Below are 22,072 nucleotides of genomic sequence, written 5' to 3'. Positions count from 1 at the left end.
AAGGGGGCCAGGTGGTGGTGCACCTGATTGAGCACACATTACAATGCTCAAGGACCCGGGTCTGAGCCCCCATCCCCACCTGCAGGGAGAAAGCTTTGTAAGTGGTGAAGCAGTGCTGCAGGTGTCTCTCTGTCTCTCTCCCTCTCTGTCTCCCTCTTCCCTCTTGATTTCTGGCTGTCTCTACCCAATAAATAAAGATAAAATAAATAAAAATTAATAATAAATAAAATAAAATAATAAAAAATATAAATTTAAAAAAGATAAAATAAGTTAAAAGAGAGGAAGAAAGAAAAAAGGAATCATGGAGCCCTGGATTCATCCTTCAGGCACTGAGCCCCAAGGATAACCCTGGGGGCAGAAAATAAAAAGCAAAAAAAGAAAAGAAAAGGCAGGGACAGGACTTATTCCCTAGTTGTTTGTCAAAGGGCTTGGGTTGTGAACCATTATGCCATACTTTCTAGTACATTGGTGCTTCATTTAGCAAATACCAGTTTTGTTTTGTTTTTTAACGAAAGCACCTTTATTGAAAACCAAATTGTAATAATTATAGCAACCTATGTAGTGACACATGAATCCTGAATATATCCTATACATATTGGGATACCTGTTGATTTTTTTGTTTTGTTCTGATCCAGATTCAACACATCAGAATCTCCAAGGAGCAGTTTAGAGGATCTGTATACTTGTTAAAAATTTTAGGTAATTCTTACAGTCAGGCAAATTTGGGGAATAACTGCAGAGGAAGAAGCTGGAGAAATTATCCTGGTAATCAAAGATTATGAAAACCCATTATAGAAATTGTGGACTTTTACTCGATGTACTAGATTGAAAATGAGTCCAAATCTACAGAAAATTTGTGAAAAAGAGAGAATCCACATTTTCCTTAGTGGCGAGAGAAATGTAGCTTAAACTAGAAGTTCAGAACAGAAGCTACTACTGTCGATCCTTTAAAACTCAATTGAAAGGTCACCTACCTCAGGAATCCTTCGCTGCTTTGGTTTAGAGATGCCCTCCTGGCATCCTCATTGTATTGTCTGCAAAGCCTTTCAAAGGGCATCACTGTGCACTGAGACTTCAGGATTGCTTGTGGCAGAGAATGTCTCTTTTTAGCTTCAAAACCTTCCCAGGATCTGAACATGACGCTCTGTACAGTTGCATTTGGTGAGTCTTAGGGGAGTCCTCTCCTCCCTTCAGCCATTTTTGCTGATGAAACAGACTGGAGGTGGTGTCTCAACTGGTAAACTGCTGGACTGTTACCAGCCACTTAAATCTTTTTTTTTTTAAATATTTATTTATTCCCTTTTGTTGCCCTTGTTGTTTTATTGTTGTAGTAATTGTTATTAATGTTGTTGTTGTTGGATAGGACAGAGAGAAACAGAGAGAGGAGGGGAAGACAGAGAAGAGGAGAGAAAGAGAGACACCTGCAGACCTGCTTCACCTCTTGTGAAGTGACTCCCCTGAAGGTGGGGAGCTGGGGGCTCGAACCGGGACCCTTTTGCCAGTCCTCGCACTTTGCTCCTCTAATGGAGTTTTCAAAAGACACAACAAATAACCAGCAAATTGATCAAGGTAAATAACTTTTTGATCAATTTCAATGCCTGTGTTCCTTTGCAAGAAATAATAATACAGTAATTGATCCTTTAATCATCATGCAGTGTCTCTCCCTAGTCCTAGTAAATTTTTTTCTTCCTTATTCTCATTTATTTTATTTCAGAACAACACAACTTCAACTACTTGCAAATTAAATTTTAGATACATTTTTCATTTTAACATACTTTATAATTAGAGGAAAATCTCTAGTAGACAGAATATGCTTAGAATTTCCTTTAAATCTTATCATCCTGTTCTGTGTTTTCTATTTGTCTAGTTCCATATGTTTCTTTTATTTTTCTCTTAATTTGTTCTTAGAGGAGTTGAATTTTATTTTTGGCATTTCATCCTGTTGATATTTAAACTGGAAATCTCATTCCAGGGACTTCCTAGCTATACCTCTTCATTTCAGGTTGGCTATAAAGATATAGATGAGCTATAGTTTAATTATTAAATCAGGCAATTGAATAATCAATATCTTATGCATGACCTTTTTTTCGTCAGACGTCCCCACCTGTTCTGAGCAGACTTTTTGTTCCTTTTTAAATTTCAGATAGAGACAGAAAAGGAAAGATAGTGAAAGAGAGACAATGAAGGAGAAAGGGAGAGGAGAGATACCACAGTATCACTCCACTGGTTGTAAAATGTTCGCTGGTGCTGTTCATGGTGATCCTATGTGGTGACAGGGACTCAAACCCTCATGCATGGTAAAATGTGAGTTCTAAAGCACTATGAGCTATCTTCCAAACCCCAAAATGATTGTTTTTGAAACTACAAATAGCTTACTTTTTATAACATGTTTACTATATTTCATTTACATTAAATAGATTTATAATTATATTCAGTATTGTATTATAGCCAAATGGATAAAAATACAAATGCAAGTAATGAGACAATGAAGTTTTTGACAGATGAAATTATCACCCTTCAATGTCTTCCTTGTTTCATAATTGATGTGAACAATAAATGAGTCATTGCCAAGCATTTTCTTTGATGTTAACTAAACTTTTATTTTGTTAGTCATAAGTATTTGAAAAAGTGATTTTAGCATAACTCACTACAGTGAATCTGCATGACTGTTTTTGTAGTTACTATAGTCTTTTAACTAAATTGCCAGATTTTTAACTTATTTAGAAAACAAGTTTTCAAAATTTATAAGATTTCCAGTTTAAATTTAATTTTGTTTACAAAAAAATGAGACTATTCACATAGTTCCTTCTCTAATTCTATCCTTATTAAAAAAAAAATACTAAGCCTGTTTTCTAGCTCAAAGTTTTACTTTGGTAAGATTATTTTGTTTACTATAAATTGGAATTCTGAGTGGATGTAGGTAAACTTTTTCATGAAATATAAAGTACTGGCTCCTATGAGATGACTGTTGACATGCAAAGGTAAAAAAAAAAAAATCTCTTAAGTTTGAGTGGGCAGAATAGCTTACCTGGACAGCTGCATTGCCAAGATCCTGATTCAAGTCCCAGCCCAGTTGCCACAGCGCTGGAGGGCGCTTTAGTGCTGTGGTATTTCTCCCTCTCTTCCTTGTCTCTCTCAATCTGAAAAAATTAGCCCAAAGCAGTGAAACCAAAACCACTACTACAAGGGCAATAACCAACAAACAAACAGAAAGAAACTTCACATTTCTGACAGTTTTCATAAAGTTAAATGATCCATCATTTCTAGAATACAATCCATATGCTAAAGTGATTATACAATTTAACTATGGATAATATATAGATATTTAGGGGAAGAGATTTTGTGTTCTCATTCTTTTTAATAAACTTCAAGACATTCTTTCTTAACTCAAGGACGTCTTGAAGATTATTAGAAGGAATGAGAACATGTAGAAAACAAACAAGCATCTTAGGAAAAAAGTATCATACTTTTGAATTAAGATAAAGTCTTATTCTCAATTGAAACAATAAATATAGCAGTGATTCAATCCTTTAAAAAATATGTAAGTTTTAGCTTAATTTTAACCTGATAACACTTTGTAAAGATATTCAAAGACAGAAGGATAATGTTCACATGAAGGATCCCCCAAATCATGAACTGTAACATTACTTCCATAGTCTGTGCCCAGTTTTCTGTTTGATTAAAAGGTGCATGACATTATCATTCAAAGCAATAAAAAATCTGAACATAAATTTCTTAAACTGGACATATCCTTGCTTTTTACATAGACAATATCCCCACCCAAGGAAGGGATGGATGGATGCATCTCTTCCATGAAATGGAAACCACTGCCATAATATATTTGTCATAGTTCAGAATGATCCTGTGAATCTTCAGATGATATGACAGCAACCTCTGATTTTTGTCTCAAAGACAGGTATAATTAACCAAGTTTTTCAGATTAATGTGTGTAGTCAGAATTTATTAATTTGCAAGTGAGATGTAATTGTGGAACAAATTGGGTTAAGTCTACTGCTTATATACTGCTTATATACTTATATACTGCTTATATACTGCATACAAAGCAACACATGAAAAGATAAGGGGTAGTAGGTGGTGGTGCACCTAGTCAAGCTTATACACATTACAGTTTGCAAGGACCTGGGTTCAAGCCCCTGGTCCCTACCTGCAGGGGGCAAGCTTCACAAGTAGAAGTAGAACTGCAGGTGTTTCTCTATCTCTTCTTCTCTCTATATATCTTTTTCTCCCCGCTCAATTTCTTTCTGTCTCTATCTGATAATCATAAATTTTTTTTTAATTTAAAAAGATAATGAGAATGGAAACTGATTGATTCTCAAAAATATCTCTTCTACATTCACATGAGATGAAAAAAAGTCAAGTCAATTCTGTTTTTCAAATGTTCTGAGATACTATTCTAGATTTATTTGATATCTAAATGCTACAGTGGAAAAGAATATATCTGGCTACACGTCTTACAATATATTGTGTATATTTTTCTGATTGAATGTACGTTGATTTTTTTTTAAGGGGTTTGGGGAACTCACACAAAATCTCTGCTCCCAGGTCACTTTTTCATTTGAAGAGAGACAGGGCAAGATAGAGAGATAGAGAGGGAAGGAGAAATACCACAAAACCGGAAAATGTTTCTCCCATCTGATGATAGTGTCCAGTCCCGCGCCATGTGCATGGTGAGGCATGTGACCTGTCTGGTGAGTCATGTTTCTCCTCCTAATATTCTCATTATTTCCTTATCCTACTCAATCACCTTAATTATGTAAATACTTTAATGAGTACTTATTTGAATCTATGATTAAAATGTCACAGAATTAAGAGAATGTGAGTTCTTTTTGTTTAGTATATCAAATGGTGTGGCATATTGATCTTGATACTAATGCCAGTTTTCACTTACAAATTTTTTTCTCTTGAGGTTGATGGAATAGCTCACCTGGAAGGGCATTTGCTACACTGAATGTCTGATCCAGACTGAAGTCCCTGGTACACCATAAGGGTAGACTAGTGCACAGTTAAAGGAGCTTCGGTACTTTGCCTTCTCCCCTTCTCTCTCCTATCTCTTTCTTTCTTTTTTATTTATAAAATAAAAATATCGACATGACCATAGCATAAGAGGGGTACAATTCCACACAATTCCCACCACCAGAGTTCTGGTTTCCATCCTCTCCATTGGAAGCTTTCCTATTCTTTTTTTTTTTTTTGCCTCCAGGGTTATCTATCGCTGGGGCTCAGTGCCAGCACTACAAGTCCAGTGCTCCTGGAGGCTATTTTTCCCATTTTGTTGCCTTTGTGGTTGTTATTGTTGTTCTAGCTGTTGTTGTTGAACATGACAGAGAGAAATTAAAAGAGAAGGGGAAGACAGAGAGAAGGAGAGAAAGACACCTGCAGACCTGCTTCACTGCTTGTGAAGTGACATCCCCCCCCACACATGCAGGTGGAGAGATGGGGTTCCAACCCTGATCCTTATGCCAGTCCTTGCACTTTGTGTCAAGTGCGCTTAACCCGCTGCACTACCAGTCAGCCTCTGAAGCTTTCCTATTCTTTATCCCTCTGGGAACATGGACCCAGGATCATTATGGGGTGCAGAAAGTGGAAGGTCTGGCTTCTGTAATTGCTTCCTTGCTGAACGTGGATGTTGGCAGGGTGATCCATAAAGTGACCAACATAATTTAATGATGGCTCTTTTGCTTACAACCAGGCCACCCCATTACCCTGGGCCATAGTCAGGAAATCCTGGGATTCCCACACAGACAGGATGGGCCTAGATTTCTGACAGTTCTCTGATCTCTTTCTATATGAAGAAGTTGGCTTACAGTGGTGAAGCCCTGATAATGATACAAGACAACATTTCTCTCAATTCTGAATGTATCTTATTCCATTGTTTTGATGTCTTTTTTAAAATTTTTTTTAAATTTATATTTATTTATTCCCTTTTGTTGCCCTTGTTTTTATTGTTGTAGTTATTGTTGTTACTGATGTCATCGTTGTTGGAGAGAACAGAGAGAAATGGAGAGAAGAGGGGAAGACAGAGAAGGGGAGAGAAAGATAGTCACCTGCAGACCTGCTTCACCACTTGTGAAGCGACTCCCCTGCAGGTGGGGAGTGGGCGGCTCGAACCTGGATCCTTATGCTGGTCCTTGCGCTTTGTGCCACGTGAACTTAACCCGCTGCGCTACCACTGGACTCCCGATGTCTTTTAATAATATCTAATTGGGAACAATTTCTATTCTTTTTATTTTCAACTTTCACTTCACTGATAGTTTTTCATGTAAATATGTGTGTTCTGGAAGTTCTCTGTGAAAAGTAACATTTTTTTCTGTTTATCTACTTCTTCTATTTAGTTACAACTTTCCTTGTGTTTTTGGATGACACTCAGTTTATTTGTAAATCCCAGTCTTTGTTTTTTTTTTTTTTTTCAGTCTGTTCTCTTCCTATGGGTTCTTGATACTGTGTAGAATCCAAAGAGATAGTTTTCTTTTTTTTCCCTTCTGTTCACATTGATAAAACAATGTTCAAGGCTACATTACAGTTGTCCATCTTCAGAGGATAATACATGCTCTTTTTATTTTGTGGTTATAGCTGAATTTAAGAAAATATTTTTAAAATTTTGGATTTTTATTAATACTAGTTAGGTGTGGGGGTGGGAGTTGTTGAGAACCAGGGCACCACTTTGGCACATGTGATGCTGGGGATTGAACCTAGGACCTCATGATTTGGGGTCTAAAGCTCAGTCACCATCCCACATCTCAAGCTGTATATGTCTACATGTTTCAGAAACTCTGTGCTGCATTTATCATGTATCTTTTTTGCCTTAAATGAAAAGACATATTTATTCACTGGCTTATGTTGCATAAATTTGGGTAGCACAACTTTAATTCTCCCTATGTGTACAAGCCTCATCATAGCCACATGCAAAGTTATAGGACCACAGCCATTACCAAAGTGACCCCTTCAATTCTCTTCTCCCAGTCTCATTACTTCTACCTCTGGTAATCATCCTATTCTTTGAAAAGTTTAAGGGTTATTTTGTTGTGATATTTTTTTTTCTGGCTTGTATGCAACCTTGTAACATGTAACAGCTTGTAACCTTGGCTTTTCATTATTCCAAAGACAAGAAAAGCCATAGAGTAAATTTGACTTTCTGATTTGTATCATATAGCACAGTGACTTCAAGTTCCATGAATGTTGTCACAAAAGGGAAATATAAGCTTATGATCAATAAATTTTTAAAGAAGGGAGTCGGGCTATAGCGCAGCAGGTTAAGCGCAGGTGGCGCAAAGCACAAGGACCGGCATAAGGATCCCAGTTCGAACCCCGGCTCCCCACCTGCAGGGGAGTCGCTTCACAGGCGATGAAGCAGGTCTGCAGGTGTCTATCTTTCTCTCCTCCTCTCTGTCTTCCCCTCCCTCTCTCCATTTCTCTCTGTCCTATCCAACAATGACAACAACAATAATAACTACAACAATAAAACAACAAGGGCAACAAAAGGGAATAAATAAATAAAATAAATATTAAAAAAAATTTTTTTAAAGAAATATTTACATGGACCTGAAATTTGTTACAGACAATGGAAGTGTAATGTTTTATTTGCTTTTAAGGAACTTCAACACATACCATTTCACACATGAGCCACTTTCAAACCCACAGAGACAGAGACTGAGAGATAAGTCAGCAGTCAACTTCTTCTGGTGGTGTGACAGAAAGTTGATTCTTTTTCAATTAAGCATCCCACCTACATGGTAGCTTGTAGAAAACTATACTAAGATATAGACACTATATGAGTTTAGCTATCTTTGTTAATGCTAGTGGATAAGTTCATGTGTTCAGCTATAAGTTGTGGAGTAACTGTTGAATGGGTTGTAGGTTATTTTTTTTTAAGTACCTGGTTCTCTGGAATTTTTGACTTATGATGTGCAGAAAATAAATCTGCTTAATCTTAACCATGATATAAACCTTTATTTATTTATTTATTTATTTATTTATTTATTTGTAGAGATGGGATCTCATGGATAATGTCATGGCACCTGGATATTTCCATTCAGATAGATATAGAAAGAGAGACAAGAGAAAAGTTGAACCTCCCATAAGGTCCAAGAGTATATATGTGGGTCTAATGCATGGTGAGCCACACTACTTTCTTGCTGAGCAAACTTAACAGGCCCACTTAAGGGTGGGATTCTTATCAACACAGAACTATTTGTAAAGTTCTGCCTTCTGATAGTCAAAGCCAAAAGAAAGTAACATTGTGGCTATTCCCAGGGAGATATTATCATACCCTTCAGACTACCAGCTTCAATCTAGGTTATTTCTGCTTTTCTTAACCCTCAAGAGTTTATCTCAGTTTTGCTGGAGAAAAAAAAAAATGGGTGCAAAGTTGCAAGAAGTTTTGTGTTACTACATACAGTTGAGCTAGTCTCCTTTAAATGTACTCAGAACACCTACAGTTAGGCAAATTTTCCTTTCTCTCTCTCTTTCTTTCTTTCTTTTTCTTTTTTTTTTTAAGATTACTTACTTATTAGAAAGGTAGGAGGAGAGAGAGAAAGAACCAGACATCACTCAGGTATATGTGTTGCTGGGGATCAAACTCAGAACCTCATGCTTGAGAATCTAATGCTTTTATCCACTACACCACATCTTGGACCACTTGGGAAAATTTTCTAAACATACTTTTCATATAAAATGCTGACTGTCTCATATAATTCATTTAAAACTGTACTAAAAGTAAAAAACAATGTTTAGAGTATTGTTTTTTTTTTTACCCTGCAAATTGTCACTGCCCAGAATCATGAAATAGCGTATTACTGGTATTACTGCTTATCATAATTTTAACTACAGAGAAGTCAGTAACTGCTTGCTATTACTAGGAAGATGCAGCTTTGCATTTCAGAAATTCATTCGTACTCTGGTATAGGAAGGACCTGGAGATGAAGAGAGACTTCTGGAAGAACAGGTAAGAAGCAGTTGCCATTGGGACTAAGAAAAAACATCGGATGCTTGAATGAAGATAGTGTTTGTGGAATACAGGGGGAGTGAGAAATTATAGAAATATTCATAACTAAAATAGATCACCTTTGAAACTGTCATTTTAGATGGTATAGTGGCAGAAATGACTGCAGGTTTTCTGGGCCCATCTGTCTGACTCACGCAGCTGTGTAGATTATGGTGTCAATCATTAACAGTACAAAAAGGAGAAAAATCAGATGTGGGCGAAAAGGTTAAAAGGTCACCTTGGAGTTCCCTTTAGTAAACTGAGTTAGAATCTTGGAGCCTTGTGTCTAGTGTTTGGAGTGGATAGATATTGAATGCAGTGGCTTGAGGTTTTAATGGTAAGACAGAGAGGAAAATCATACAGCAACTACCAAATCAAAGCCCCCTTCCATGTCAAGGGAACCTAACTTCCACAGTGTTCTCTACTAGCGAAGCAGGAAGAAACAATGGGTAAAGGGGAAGTTCTGAGCTCTTTTCTCAACACTCAGAATCCTTGACATATTATTCCATTCTTTTGTTTTAAAATATTTTATTTATTTATTTTCCCTTTTTTTGTTGCCCTTGTTGTTTTTATCATTATTGTTCTTGATGGATAGGATAGAGAGAAATGGAGAGAGGAGGGGAAGACGGAGAGGGGGAGAGAAAGATAGACACCTGCAGACCTGCTTCACCGCCTGTGAAGTGACTCCCCTGCAGGTGGGGAGCCAGGGGCTCCAAACAGGATCCTTAAGCCGGTCCTTGTGCTTAACCCGCTGCGCTACCGCCCGACCCCCATATTATTCCATTCTTGAGGTACTCTGAATTAGCACAAGCTGAAGCCAAACTCTTGATTCACACTGTGTCCACCCAGCCCCCCCCCCAGTGTTACATCCAATTTGAACACAGGTTATTTTTATATAGATGTGGATTTAGAAAATCAAAATGTCTTATAGTGCAGGACATTTAAAAATCTTACTAAAATGATCTTCTGTCTAATTTTTCCACATGGATTCTATAATCTTGAAGAAAAAAAGGGGGGGGCTTTTTTTTTTAATCTTATTCGTAAATCCTAGCCATAGTTCTCTTTTCCATTTTAGTCTGTTCTTGCATGCTAAAACAGACAATGGGACCTTTAAATTTGTGTTGGCACGAAGCCAAAATGAGTTAGCATCCTCTTGGTCCTCAGCTAAAGTAACCTTCCTAGTACAATCTAGAGAGAGACCGTTATACTACCTCCCCCCTCCCCCAGTTTGGCATGTTCTATTGAAAAGTTGTGTTTTGCACTCGTTGTCAATATGAGAGAAAATGAAAGACACCGTTGAGCTTCTTTTGTCTAAAAACTGGCATTACAGTGGTTTTCCTTAAGGGGTGGGGGGTCCTCATTTGTTACCCTCTTTGCCATTAACGGAAATCAATCTGAATGCCCCATTGTACAACTTTCTTTTTTCTTTCCTCACAGTCCATAATCGTCTTTGCCAAGTTTTTGAGCTGAACCTGAAAGACCCTCTCTCATTTCCCCCTCCCTGGCTCCAGTCCCATTGAATCCTTGCTGAGCTTTCTCAAGCAGAAGGGCTGCAGTATTAGGATTGGGAGGAGCTCGACCTACTCTGCTAACCCAGTGGCCTGAGCCAATTGCAAAGGACCAGAACCTTACTCACCCTCCCCCACCCCCTTCCCACCCCCTCTTGCCACAGAATCCTGGAAATAGGGGTGGGCTGTGTTGTGTGGTGGGGAGGAGTTTGCAATTTAAATTTCTGGCTTTTTGCCCGCCTCTTTTCTAATAAGAAGGCAGGGAACAACTGATGTGCACAAGGGTCTACTGAATTGCAGTAGCAAGAAGACTGAAGGATTCTTGCTCATCTCCTATCTGTTTTTGAAGATAACAGGGGAAAAAAAATCAAATATGGTGGAGGCTTTCTGTGCAACCTGGAAGCTGACAGACAGTCAGAACTTTGATGAGTACATGAAAGCTCTAGGTAGGTAAAAATGAGCTATTTGTAGCCCTCAGTTTCAGATACTAGGAACTGAGAAGTTTCTTGTCTCTCTTCCTCTCTTTTTGTCTCTTTCTTTCATTTGACTTTAAGATTAGCAAAAGACAAAGGCAGATCAAGGCATAGTGGGATGGAATGCATTTCCCATGAGATGGATTTTGAATGAGGCATAAACCTGTTTTTCTTACCCAGGGTCCAGTAGTGGTAAATTTGGTAGCTGTGCAGGATTGAGACTTCTGAGACTTTTCCATTTTTTTAAATACTTATTTTTTTTCCTTTTTGTTGCCCTAGTTTTATTGCTGTAGCTATTATTGATGTCGTTGTTGGATAGGACAGAGAGAAATGGAGAGAGGAGGGGAAGACAGAGATGGGGAGAGAAAGATAGACACCTGCAGACCTGCTTCACCGCCTGTAAAGCAACTCCCCTGCAGGCGGGGAGCCAGGGCCTGGAACCAGGATCCTTATGCTGGTCCTTGCTCTTTGCACCAGGTGTGCTTAACCTGCTGTGCTACCTACCACCCGACTCCTGAGACATTTTCATTTTCTCTTCAACATTCATTTCTTATTCTTGCATCCAAATAGGCAGCCATTAAATTATGTTAATCATAGTTTAGAAGTTGTGTTGCATGATTAATAATCTATGCATGCTCTGATGAAACTTGGACTTTAGGGCATGATATCAAAACAGAAAAGTATATCCCTGCTTTGCGAGATTTAGAAATGGCAATTGATCATATTGCTTCCCTGTGCTCTATTAGGTGTTGGTTTTGCTACTAGACAAGTGGGCAATGTCACTAAACCAACGGTCATCATCTGCCAGGAGGGAGATAAAGTAGTGATCAGAACTCAAAGCACATTCAAAAACACTGAGATTAGTTTTCATCTGGGAGAAGAGTTTGATGAAACCACTGCAGATGACAGAAACTGTAAGGTAAGAAGTCTCATCACTTGGGTAGGGATAGAAAGGAGGGATGGAAAGAGAGATTCTCGATGCTTCTCTCTCTCCTTTTTTTTCCCTAGATGGTGAGAAGTAGAGAATTTTCTCAGTATTTCAATTCAGTGAGGATACCATGAGTAATTTTGCTGTCAAGTGTGCATGTTATGTTTTAAAAAATAGATATCTGCTATACCTCAGATCTCTAATCTGTTTGTCTCACCAATTTTTTTTTTTCATTCAGTTTATATCAAACCTGCATTTCTGTACAGGGGTAAATAGCTTAATGGTTATGCAAAGAGATTCTCATACCTGAGGCTCCAAAGTCCCAGATTCAGTCCTCCCTGCACACCATAAGTCAGAGCTGAGTAGTGCTCTGAAAAAAACAAACAAAACCTGACTGATTTCAAACCTGCATTTATGAAAGTACTTAGTAGACTTGAAGTAAATATTGCCTTTTATTTAACAACTCTGCTTAAGATCAAACACACAGCTTAGAATGAGAAAGTCTCATCCTAAGGATTTGTATAAATAAGGACAGAGCTGGGGAGACACATAGTGGTAGTACACAGTACTTGAATGTGAGAGGTCCCACATTTGATTCCTGGTGCCACCAATTACCAGAATGGAGTCTTCTTCTGGAAGAAAAGAAAGGAAGAGAGGAATAAAGAAAAGAAAGAAAAGAAAGGAGGGGAAGAGAGAATATTTTGGTCAAAACTAAATAATAAACAAGCAAACAAGGAATAGCTAGTTAGAAAGCATTGTTTAGGACTGCTGGAATTTTGCTTCTAATATATGAAATTATTACATCTAGATATACACATAGTAGATTTCATAATTTTTATACTTTTCATAATAATAACTCTTAAAGTAACAGAGACTATGGCACTAACAAGGTGATGATTTAAACACTTCTTCTTCTTCTAGCGTTTGCCATTTAAACACTAATTCAATTATGCAACTCTTTCAAAAATAATGTTTCATTTGGCTCCCATATCAAACAGTCTTATGTTACTTTTTCTATATTCTGTATTTTTTGCTCACAGTCTGTTGTTAGCCTGGAAGGAGATAAACTTCTTCATGTTCAGAAATGGGATGGCAAAGAAACCAGTTTTGTACGAGAAATTAAGGATGGCAAGATGGTTATGGTAAGTAGTATCAGTTCTTCCTTTGCTTTTCATTCCACAATTTCTCATTTCTTTTTTTCTCCGTCCCTTTCCCACCCTACGCTTCCCTACTCTTTTCCTCTTCCTTTGACATTTCCCTTTCTTCTTTCTTTAAAAGCATTCATTTGCTAGAAATTTTCTTTAATTATATGTGAAGCAGAAGAAATAAAGGTGCTAGCTAATCCTTTTCTTGACGACTCTGCTTCCATAATTACAGAAAAAGAGAAGAACTCATAGCACAGTAGTTACTTTTTTATTTGAACTAAGGCATCATCTGTCCACATTTTCACTGGTCTGGGTCATTTTTTTCATTCAGCAGGGGAGGGACCAGAGCTTCTTCTTCTTTTTTTTTTTTTTTTTTTTGCCATAGTGCCTTCCATATGGTGCTGAGGTTTGAACCTGGCCATGCACATTGAAAGCCATGTGCCTTACTTGGTGAGCTCCCCCTCCATTTTTAATATTTTTATTATTTAAAGCGTGTGTGTGTGAAAGAGAGAGAGAGACAGAGAGAGAGACAAAGAGAGGGAAAGAGAGAGAGAGATATCAGAGAAACAAAAACATCATTCTGACACTGCAGTGCCAGGGATCAAACTGGAATCTCAGGCAAGCAAGTCCTGTACTCTACCAGTTGAGCTATTCCCTGGCCCCTGCCTTTCTTTTAATTCGTAGCATGCCTTTAAATAAGCCTGCTCGCTGGGAGTATGGATCAATTTATCAATGCCCATGTTCAGGAGGGAAGCAATTACTACACCCCATAATGTGGGTCCATGCTCCCAGAGAGTTAAAGAATAGGAAAGCTATCAGGGAAGGGAATAGGATACAGAGTTCTGGTGGCAGGAATGTGGAATTGAGCCCCTCTTATCCTATGGTCTTCTCTGTGTTTCCATTTTATAAATAAAAACTAAAAAAACTAAAAAAATAAATATGCCTGCTTAATACTGGACAGTCAAATACAAAATGACAAATACTTTAAAAATACTCTGTAAAGGGAAACTGGAAAAATAATTATGTCTTGATTTAGAATCTCAGATACATATTTGGTGAGCTGAGTTATAGCTTTGATGACAATGTCTAGTCACTGTATCATTTTGGGAAGGAGGTATTTTACATAATTTTTCTAAGACAAAAACAGAAAGAGTTTTTATTTTTGCTTGGAGGAAAAGTGACCTGTGTTTTTCCTATATTAACTACTGAAGTCTGAGTTGTTGTAGATTGAGATACAAAGTTTATTTCAATTTTCATAGTTTTCAAGGGTAGAAATGGGAAGGTTAGAATAAAAGGGCCTATTTTCTTTTCGTGGAAATAACATTTCATAATTATCAAAAGAAGAATTTATTTCCAAAAGACTAAATTCTAAGGATTTTTTTAAATGTTTTTACCCTCATTTTCTTGTTGAAAACAGCAAAGTGAATAGAGTTCAAAGTTAGCATGTGACTGTGAAATAAGTTGGAATTCAAAAAGGGAAATTTATGGTATATTGCACCAAAGCAAAGGACTGTGGAGGCAGGGGGTTTCAGTTTCTGGTGCATGATAGTGGAGGAGGAACTAGGCTGAGTGTGACAGTGTTTTGCAGAAAACCGAATCTTATCCATGTTACAACAGCTGTATTTACTATAAGCCATTAATCCTCCCAAATTAAAAAGAAAAGAAAAAAGAAAAAAAAAGATTTAATCAAGGGATGAAAAGGGTATATTGTATTTAGGGAATTGTGCCATAAAACTGAAAATTTTTAAAAGCCCGAAATTTCATAAAGTGGCATTATGATAATTTAAGTTGAGGGTCTGGATGGTGGTGCCCGGGGTTAAGCGCACAGGATGCGAAGCTCAAGGACTTGTGCAAGGATCCTAGTTGGAGCAGCGGAAGGCCACTTCATAGGCAGTAAAGCAGGTCTGCCAGTGTCTATCTTTCTCTCCCCCTCTGTTTTCCCCTCCTCTCTCCATTTCTCTCTGTCCTATCCAACAATGACAAAATGGAAGTAGGCTCACAGTGCATGTACTGAGTCCTAGTGATAACTATGGAGGCAAAAAAAAAAAAAATCAAGATGGATTTGACATGAGTCCATCTTTCATGTTATTCCTGCCTAATCACCAAAATTCACATGACTAAAGTAATAAGAACATCTATACAGTGACTTCCCTGGTGAGTTTGCAACAAGTCATTACAAGTTCCATCTGACCAAATTATTTGGATTTCTAAAACCTGGGTCAATATTTTTTCTTTCTAAACTATAGATTGAAAACTCTTAGGAAAATGTAGTATAGATTTTTACTGTCAAAGAAGCTATTTTATATCACTCTACTATTTTAAGGAAAAAAGGAACTGCTTCAACCTGAATCTAAATAAACTCAGTTTTTGCTTAAGTTTCTTTTTTTTTCCCTTAAATTCTTTTAACTTTTTAAATTTAATTCAATACGACAGAGTGGAATTAGAGGGAGGGCAGATAGAGAGGGAGAGACAGACACCTACAGCCCTGCTTCACCACCTGTGAACCTTTCCCCCTACAAGTGGGTATGGGGGGGTCCAATCTAGGTCCTTGTGCACTGCCACTGCCCAGACCCATAATTTTCCTTTTAGAGACATAAACCACATAGACTTTGATTTACTTCATAAGTATAAGGACTTTTTAAATTTTTAAAGATCTTTTTACAACATTTAATAGTTGTAAACATTATTCCAACACATTTTAATCCTATGTTTGATGATCTTTAATAGTTCTCACTACTTAAGTTTCTGTGTAAAGGATTTATCTTTTGAATCTTTCAGACTCTTACTTTTGGTGATGTGGTTGCTGTTCGCCACTATGAGAAGGCATAGAAAGCTTCCTGACCCAGTGCTGGAAAAATGCTACAATTTTTCTGCTTATTCAAATCTCAGTACTATCTGTTATCACAGCATGATGACTCATCACTAATTAGAAGTTCATCCATGGTGTGGGAAAGGAAACCAACAATTAAAATTTTATTAATCCAGGCAACTAGACCAATTTTATCTGCAAATATATCCTGTTTTATAAATTACAATTTTAAACTACGAATATCAACTTGAACCGTGGATATATTTGTAATTTTTTTTGGAATGGATATCAAATTGGAATAAAAATATTAAACCAATGAGAAATGTGTGATGAATATTATTAATCTGGCTGGGACTTGTGTATCAGAGTTTTTTTTGTTGTTGTTTGTTTTTTTAACCAGAGCACCATTCAGCTCTGGCTTATGGTGGTGCGGGGGATTGAACCTGTGACTTTGGAGCCACAGGCGATGAGAGTCTGTTTGCATAATCATTATACTATCTACTCCCACGCTCAGAGATTTTTTAACTATATATATATATTTATTAGTGATTTAGTAATGATGAACAAGATGATCTCATATGAGGGTTACAATTTCACACAACTCCCACCACCAGAGTTCCATATCCCATCCTCTCCATTGGAATTTTCCTTATTCTTTATCCCTCTGGGGATATGGACCAAAATTTTTATGGGGTGCAGAAGGTGGAAGGTCTGTAATTGCTTTTTTGCTGGACTTGGGCACTGACTGGTAGATCCATACTCCCATCCTGTTTTCTATCTTTTTCTACTAGGGTAGGCCTCTGGGGAGGTGAGGCTCCAGGATACTTTGGTGAGGCAGGCTCTCTAGGGAAGTTAGGATGGCATCATGGTAGCGTCTGCAACTTGGTGGCTGAAAAGCATTAAGATATAAAGCAGCACAAATTGCTTAATAATTAGGAACTTAATTTACAGGTAGGAACAGAGTAGATGGGACTAAGGGTCTTGGTGTGGGGAGAAGCTAGGAAATCTATTTTAGGTATATTCCAAGGGGCCTAGGACTTTAGTAATCTTTGCCTGAGCCTGATAATTTACATGAAGGTGGGCTAAAAGTATTGTCTGGAAAGATGGTGTCAGAGTTGAAAATAGGACTAGAAAACTGGATTAGGGCAGAGAGTAGCTCCCAAACATGAGAAAAGTATATAAATACCATTAACTGTAAACCCTATTGATCTGACCCATGCCTATTCACATTTAGCACAGTAGCCTATGTAACCTCTGCATCCCTGTCACTCTGAGCTCGCAGTCCATGGTGACAGCTAGGAACATTTTGGGCTGCACTCATTTCAGGACCAGTCTTCCTTGGTTGTCCCAGCTTCCTTTCGAGGAACCTTACTTCCTCAATAACACTGATGCTCTAAAGTGAGGTTTTCCTTCTTTCTTTCTTCCTTTCCTTTTTTAAAATCTTCCTTCGTTCCTTTCTTTCCTCTTCTTCTTCTTTTTTTAACCATAGCACAGTTCAGCTCTCTCAGTGGTACTGGGAATTCAACCAGGGACTTTTGCTGCTTCAGGAAAGAAAAAGTTTTTTTTTTTTTCATAATCATCACTATGCCATTTCCCAGCCTTAAGAGTTTTAAAATAAAATATCTTATTGGACAAAATAAGGGCAAAAAAGTTTAAAACACTGAAAAACAATAGGCAGAGGTCTCCATAATTAGTTGACATACCAGTTTCAGCTAAGATTTTCATAGAGAATTTGGGAAGATTAACTAGATTTGGTCTGGAGTGCAGGAGATAGGTCATTTGGTAGGGTACAAAGTCCAGGGTCCTGAAGTCACATGGAACACCAGACCCTGGCAAAGAAGGTATTAAATAGGAGAGGGGCATGAACTTTAACCTTGATAGTGAAGATATTCTCCAGCTTAATGCACTGAGCAGAATTAAGTCAAACAGAGTGCTAATGGAGTGCACACAATGAAGTCAAATTCCTTTTTTTTTTTTGGTTCTCTGTGCATTTTAGGGGGCTAACTTGACCAACCAAAGCAATCATCAGTTTGTAGCTGCAAGTACAAAAGTGTTATTTTGCATTTTACCACTTTCAGAATGTTTTTTCAAAAAGTTATTTTCTCAACCCAGTGGAAAGCAGGTATAGGCTAATATTGTTTTTACTGATGATCATATCCAAGATTAAATGTCCAAATTCATGTGACTAGAAATAATGCTGAGAGTACATCTTGCAATTTACCATTTATTTTCTCACAGAAGCTTTTTTTTCATCTAATTTTTCTTCTGAAACAAAAATACAAGAACTTTTTGCTGACTATTTCTCAATGAACTTCCTTTCTGTTAGTCTTGAGAAAAATAAAAAGACATAAGCAGAGAATATTTTTTTTTAGGACAAGTAAACAATATTCATTTCTTTTAAATTAACCCAAATAAAGTGATTTCAGTATGTTCTGTAAGTTAAATTAAGTTCCAGTTAATTGATAGATATAAGTATGAAGAAACATCTTTAAACAGTTCATCACCTTCCCACTTTAATAAGAAGTAGAAAAATCTAACGATTTGACATTCATAATGAGTTATTGCTGAGTGGCAAAATAAGATTTTCTGTTCAAAGTTATCATGCCTAAAACCAGCATTTACCTTTGCTTTTACTGAAGACATGAAACAGAACTGAAAGTTTGCTTCAATTACTCTGACAGCCATCATCTCTACTTCTAGTGCTTCCTTTTCATAATTTCTACTTATGCTGTAGTAGAAACAGTGATTGAGGGAGTCCGGCAATAGCGCAGTGGGTTAAGCACAATCTGTGTGAAGCGCAAGGACTGACATAAGGATCCTGGTTCGAGTTCCGGCTCCCCACCTTGCAGGGGAGTCGCTTCACAGGCTGTGAAGCAGGTCTGCAGGTGTCTGTCTTTCTCTCCCCCTCCTCTCTCCATTTCTCTCTGTCCTAACAACAATGACATCAATAACTACAACCAGAAAACAATAAGGACAACAAAAGGGAATAAATAAATAAATATTAAAAAAAGAAACAGTGATTGAAGGGGCTAGGTGGCGGCACACCTGGTTGAGCACACTTCTTTTTTTTTTTAATGTTTTTATTTTTTTTTAAAGATTTGTTTTTAATTTTTTAAATATTTATTTTATTTATTTATTCCCTTTTGTTGCCCTTGCTGTTTTATTGTTGTAGTTATTATTGTTGTTGTTGTTGGATAGGACAGAGAGAAATGGAGAGAGGGAGGGGAAGACAGAGAGGAGGAGAGAAAGATAGACACCTGCAGACCTGCTTCACCGCCTGTGAAGCGACTCCCCTGCAGGTGGGGAGCCGGGGTTCGAACCGGGATCCTTATGCCGGTCCTTGTGCTTTGCGCCACCTGCGCTTAGCCCGCTGCACTACAGCCCGCTCCCTTGAGCACACTTCTTACTATGTGCCAGGGCCTGGGATCAAGCCCGAGATCTCCAGCCGCAGATGGGAAGCTTCACAAGTGGTGAAGTATCTCTCTTTGTCTTATATTCTCTCTCAATTTCTATCCTATCAAATTATTAAATAATAAATATTAAAAATAATATAATTTAAAAAGCAGAGAGTCATGCTTCTCTCTTTTTCTCTTTCAAGATGTAATGTTTGTTAACGAGAGAGAGAGAGAGAAACATTACTGGCACAGAAGATGACAGAGGCTGAACACAGGACCGCATGCTTTAGAGTCCAAGACTTTACCCATTGTTCCAGCTTCTAGGTCCTTAGGGTTCTTTATTCTTTTTTTTTCTTTTTGCCTCCAGGGTTATTGCTGGGATTCTGTGCCTGCACCACGAATCCACTGCTCCTGGAGGCCATTTTTTCCCTTTTGTTACCCTGGTAGTTTTACCATTGTTGTGGCTATTATTATCGTTGTTATTAATGTCGTTGTTGTTGAATAAGACAGAGAGAAATTGAGAGAGGAGGGGAAGACAGAGAGGGGGAGAGAAAGATAGACACCTACAGACCTGCTTCACTGCTTGTGAAGTGACTCCCCTGCAGGTGGGGAGCCGTGGCTCAAACTGAAATCCTTCCGCGTGTCCTTGAGCTTTGCATCCCATGTGCTTAACCCGCTGCGCTACCGCCCGACTCCCACTTTTTTTTTTTAACGTTTAGTAATAGACCCTTGGTAATGAATTTCCCCCCCATACTCATATATACACACAACAAAATATATATGGAATACAGGGACCTAAAAATGCACACCCAGAGTTTAGATATATACTAAGAGATGTTAAGGCACTGTAACTGTGAGTTTCGTAGAGAGTGGGTATAAAAGAAAACGAAGCAGGGGGTCTGGCGGTAGCACAGTGGGTTAAGCGCACATGGCTGGAAGCACAAGGACAGGTGTAAGCATACTGGTTCCAGTCCCTGGCTCCCCACCTGCAGGGAGGTGAAGCAGTTCTGCAGTTGTCTTTCTCTCCCAGTCTGCGTCTTCTCCTCTCCTCTCTCAATTTCTTTTTGTCCCATCCAAAAACAGCAACAACAAAATGGGAAAAAATGGCCTTCAGGAGTGGTGAATTCGTGGTGCGGTCACTGAGCCCCAGCAATAAACCAGGAATCAAAAAAAAAAAAAAAAAAGAAAGAAAGAAAGAAAGAAAACAAAGCAAAGCAGATGGGGTAGAAGAGAGGAAGCTTTTTTTTTCTTGATTTCAATGCATAGGTTTTTTTTATTGTAAGCATTTCTTCTTCTCCTTCTCCTTCTTCTTCTTCTTCTTCTTCTTTGTTTTTTAATCTTTAATTTGAGGCAGCCAAAAATTGAAAGGATGGGTAGATAGAAAGGGAGATAGGCTCCTGCAGCACTGCTTCACAACTTGCAAAGCTTTCCCCCTGCAGGTGGGGACCACGGGCTCAAAACCAGGTCCCTGAACACTGTAACATATGTGCTCAACCAGGTGCGCCACCACCAGGCCCCAAGCATTTCTTTTTAAATTTCAAAATGTATACCGTATTTTATGCTTAGTGAAGAATTATTTCACAACTTATTTACTCCCAGCATTACTGAAAATAGAAAAAAAATTAAGAGATACATTTATTTATTCACAGCTTTTATATTCTTTTTCTGCCTTTCTAAATGTTTGGATTTGAACCATGCAGATTATTTTGTTATCTAAAAAAGTTCTATCTCATTCTTTCTCTCTCTTTTTTTCCTTGTTCCATTTCTCTCCATGCTTTTGTTGTTGAGAACCTCCAAAGGCCACTTGTGTTCCACTGAAAATCACTTTGATTCTCTAAAAAAAGACTTTTCAATCAACCCCAAGCTGAGACAAGACTTGAACTGTCTTGGCAGGACATGAAACAGAAAATGAGGGCATTCTGATTCTCATTTCAAAGCCCCCTTTATGACATGCTTCCCATTTAATTACACAGAACACAACATAATGTTTTCTCTGATGGGGAATGAATACACTTTACATCTCTCATAAAACTGGTAATTCTGAGATGTAACTTCTCCCAGGGAACTCTATACAACACAGAAATGTGGAAGGCGTTCTTCTTTATCCTAAAGTTGTCAGAATCTTTACAGATGTAATAGAAGGAACACAGAACCCAATACAGTTTGAATGTCTTGGATCCTTTCTGTCAGGCTAAATTCCTTTTTTTTTTTTTAAATTACTTTAAGGGTTATTTTATGAGAGATCACAGGGCTTTCATCATATGTGATGCCAGGGATCAAACCAGAGGCCTGAGGTTTGCCATACCTGTTGAACCACTCTCTTGTCCCCACTGCTAGACTAAGAATTTATGGACAAATAAAATCAAATGCCTCGATTTAAATTCTTTATGCAATTCTGTACTATTTGAAGCACTGTTCTGAGACAGAGTAAGAACTCAGTTGGAAAAAAAAAATTCCTCAACCTCTCCCTCCCCTTGAAGTCACTATAGTACCTTTCTGTAGAGTGGTTCTCAAACATCACTGTCACTTTAGAAAAGCTGGTAGACAGATTACTGGAGCACCACGGTTGTTTATGATGCAGTGAGTGTGGGGTGGGTGGGGCCTGGGAATTTTTAATTAAGACTTCCCTGATAGTGCCTCCACTATAGTGTCAGGGACTGCATTTGAGAGGTATTGTGTTGCTCAAAACTTCTGTTGACTGTGTCCAAATTACGCTACATCAAAGAAGCCTCTCTGCCTCACTTCTCTGGTGGATTCACATTAGGCTTTTAGGAAAGGTGATCTGCGTGGAGTTGGCCCAAGCACATTCCTAC

The 22,072-nt window shown here is 38.0% G+C and overlaps 1 protein-coding gene and 1 long non-coding RNA gene across 2 annotated transcripts; one reads left to right on the top strand and one right to left on the bottom strand.

Annotated features, from left to right (window-relative positions):
• The first annotated feature begins 10,732 nt into the window (after nucleotides 1-10,732).
• On the top strand, nucleotides 10,733-16,180 carry FABP7 (fatty acid binding protein 7). The gene is made up of 4 exons (XM_007521300.3): nucleotides 10,733-10,955; nucleotides 11,729-11,901; nucleotides 12,951-13,052; nucleotides 15,834-16,180. The coding sequence occupies exons 1-4, from the start codon at nucleotides 10,883-10,885 to the stop codon at nucleotides 15,882-15,884; spliced, it is 399 nt and encodes a 132-aa protein (XP_007521362.1). The 5' UTR covers nucleotides 10,733-10,882; the 3' UTR covers nucleotides 15,885-16,180.
• A 1,138-nt stretch (nucleotides 16,181-17,318) lies between these two features.
• LOC132538151 (uncharacterized) lies at nucleotides 17,319-21,968 on the bottom strand. The gene is made up of 2 exons (XR_009549599.1): nucleotides 21,752-21,968; nucleotides 17,319-18,191 (listed from the first exon to the last, which is right to left on the bottom strand). It is a non-coding gene; the product is annotated as an uncharacterized LOC132538151 (long non-coding RNA).
• Between the last annotated feature and the right edge of the window lie 104 nt (nucleotides 21,969-22,072).

This window comes from Erinaceus europaeus, chromosome 4 (genome assembly GCF_950295315.1).
Source record: "Erinaceus europaeus chromosome 4, mEriEur2.1, whole genome shotgun sequence".
Taxonomy (NCBI): Eukaryota; Metazoa; Chordata; class Mammalia; order Eulipotyphla; family Erinaceidae; genus Erinaceus; species Erinaceus europaeus.
Note: the sequence above shows the minus strand (reverse complement) of the source record. Positions and strands in the feature narration are given on the sequence as shown.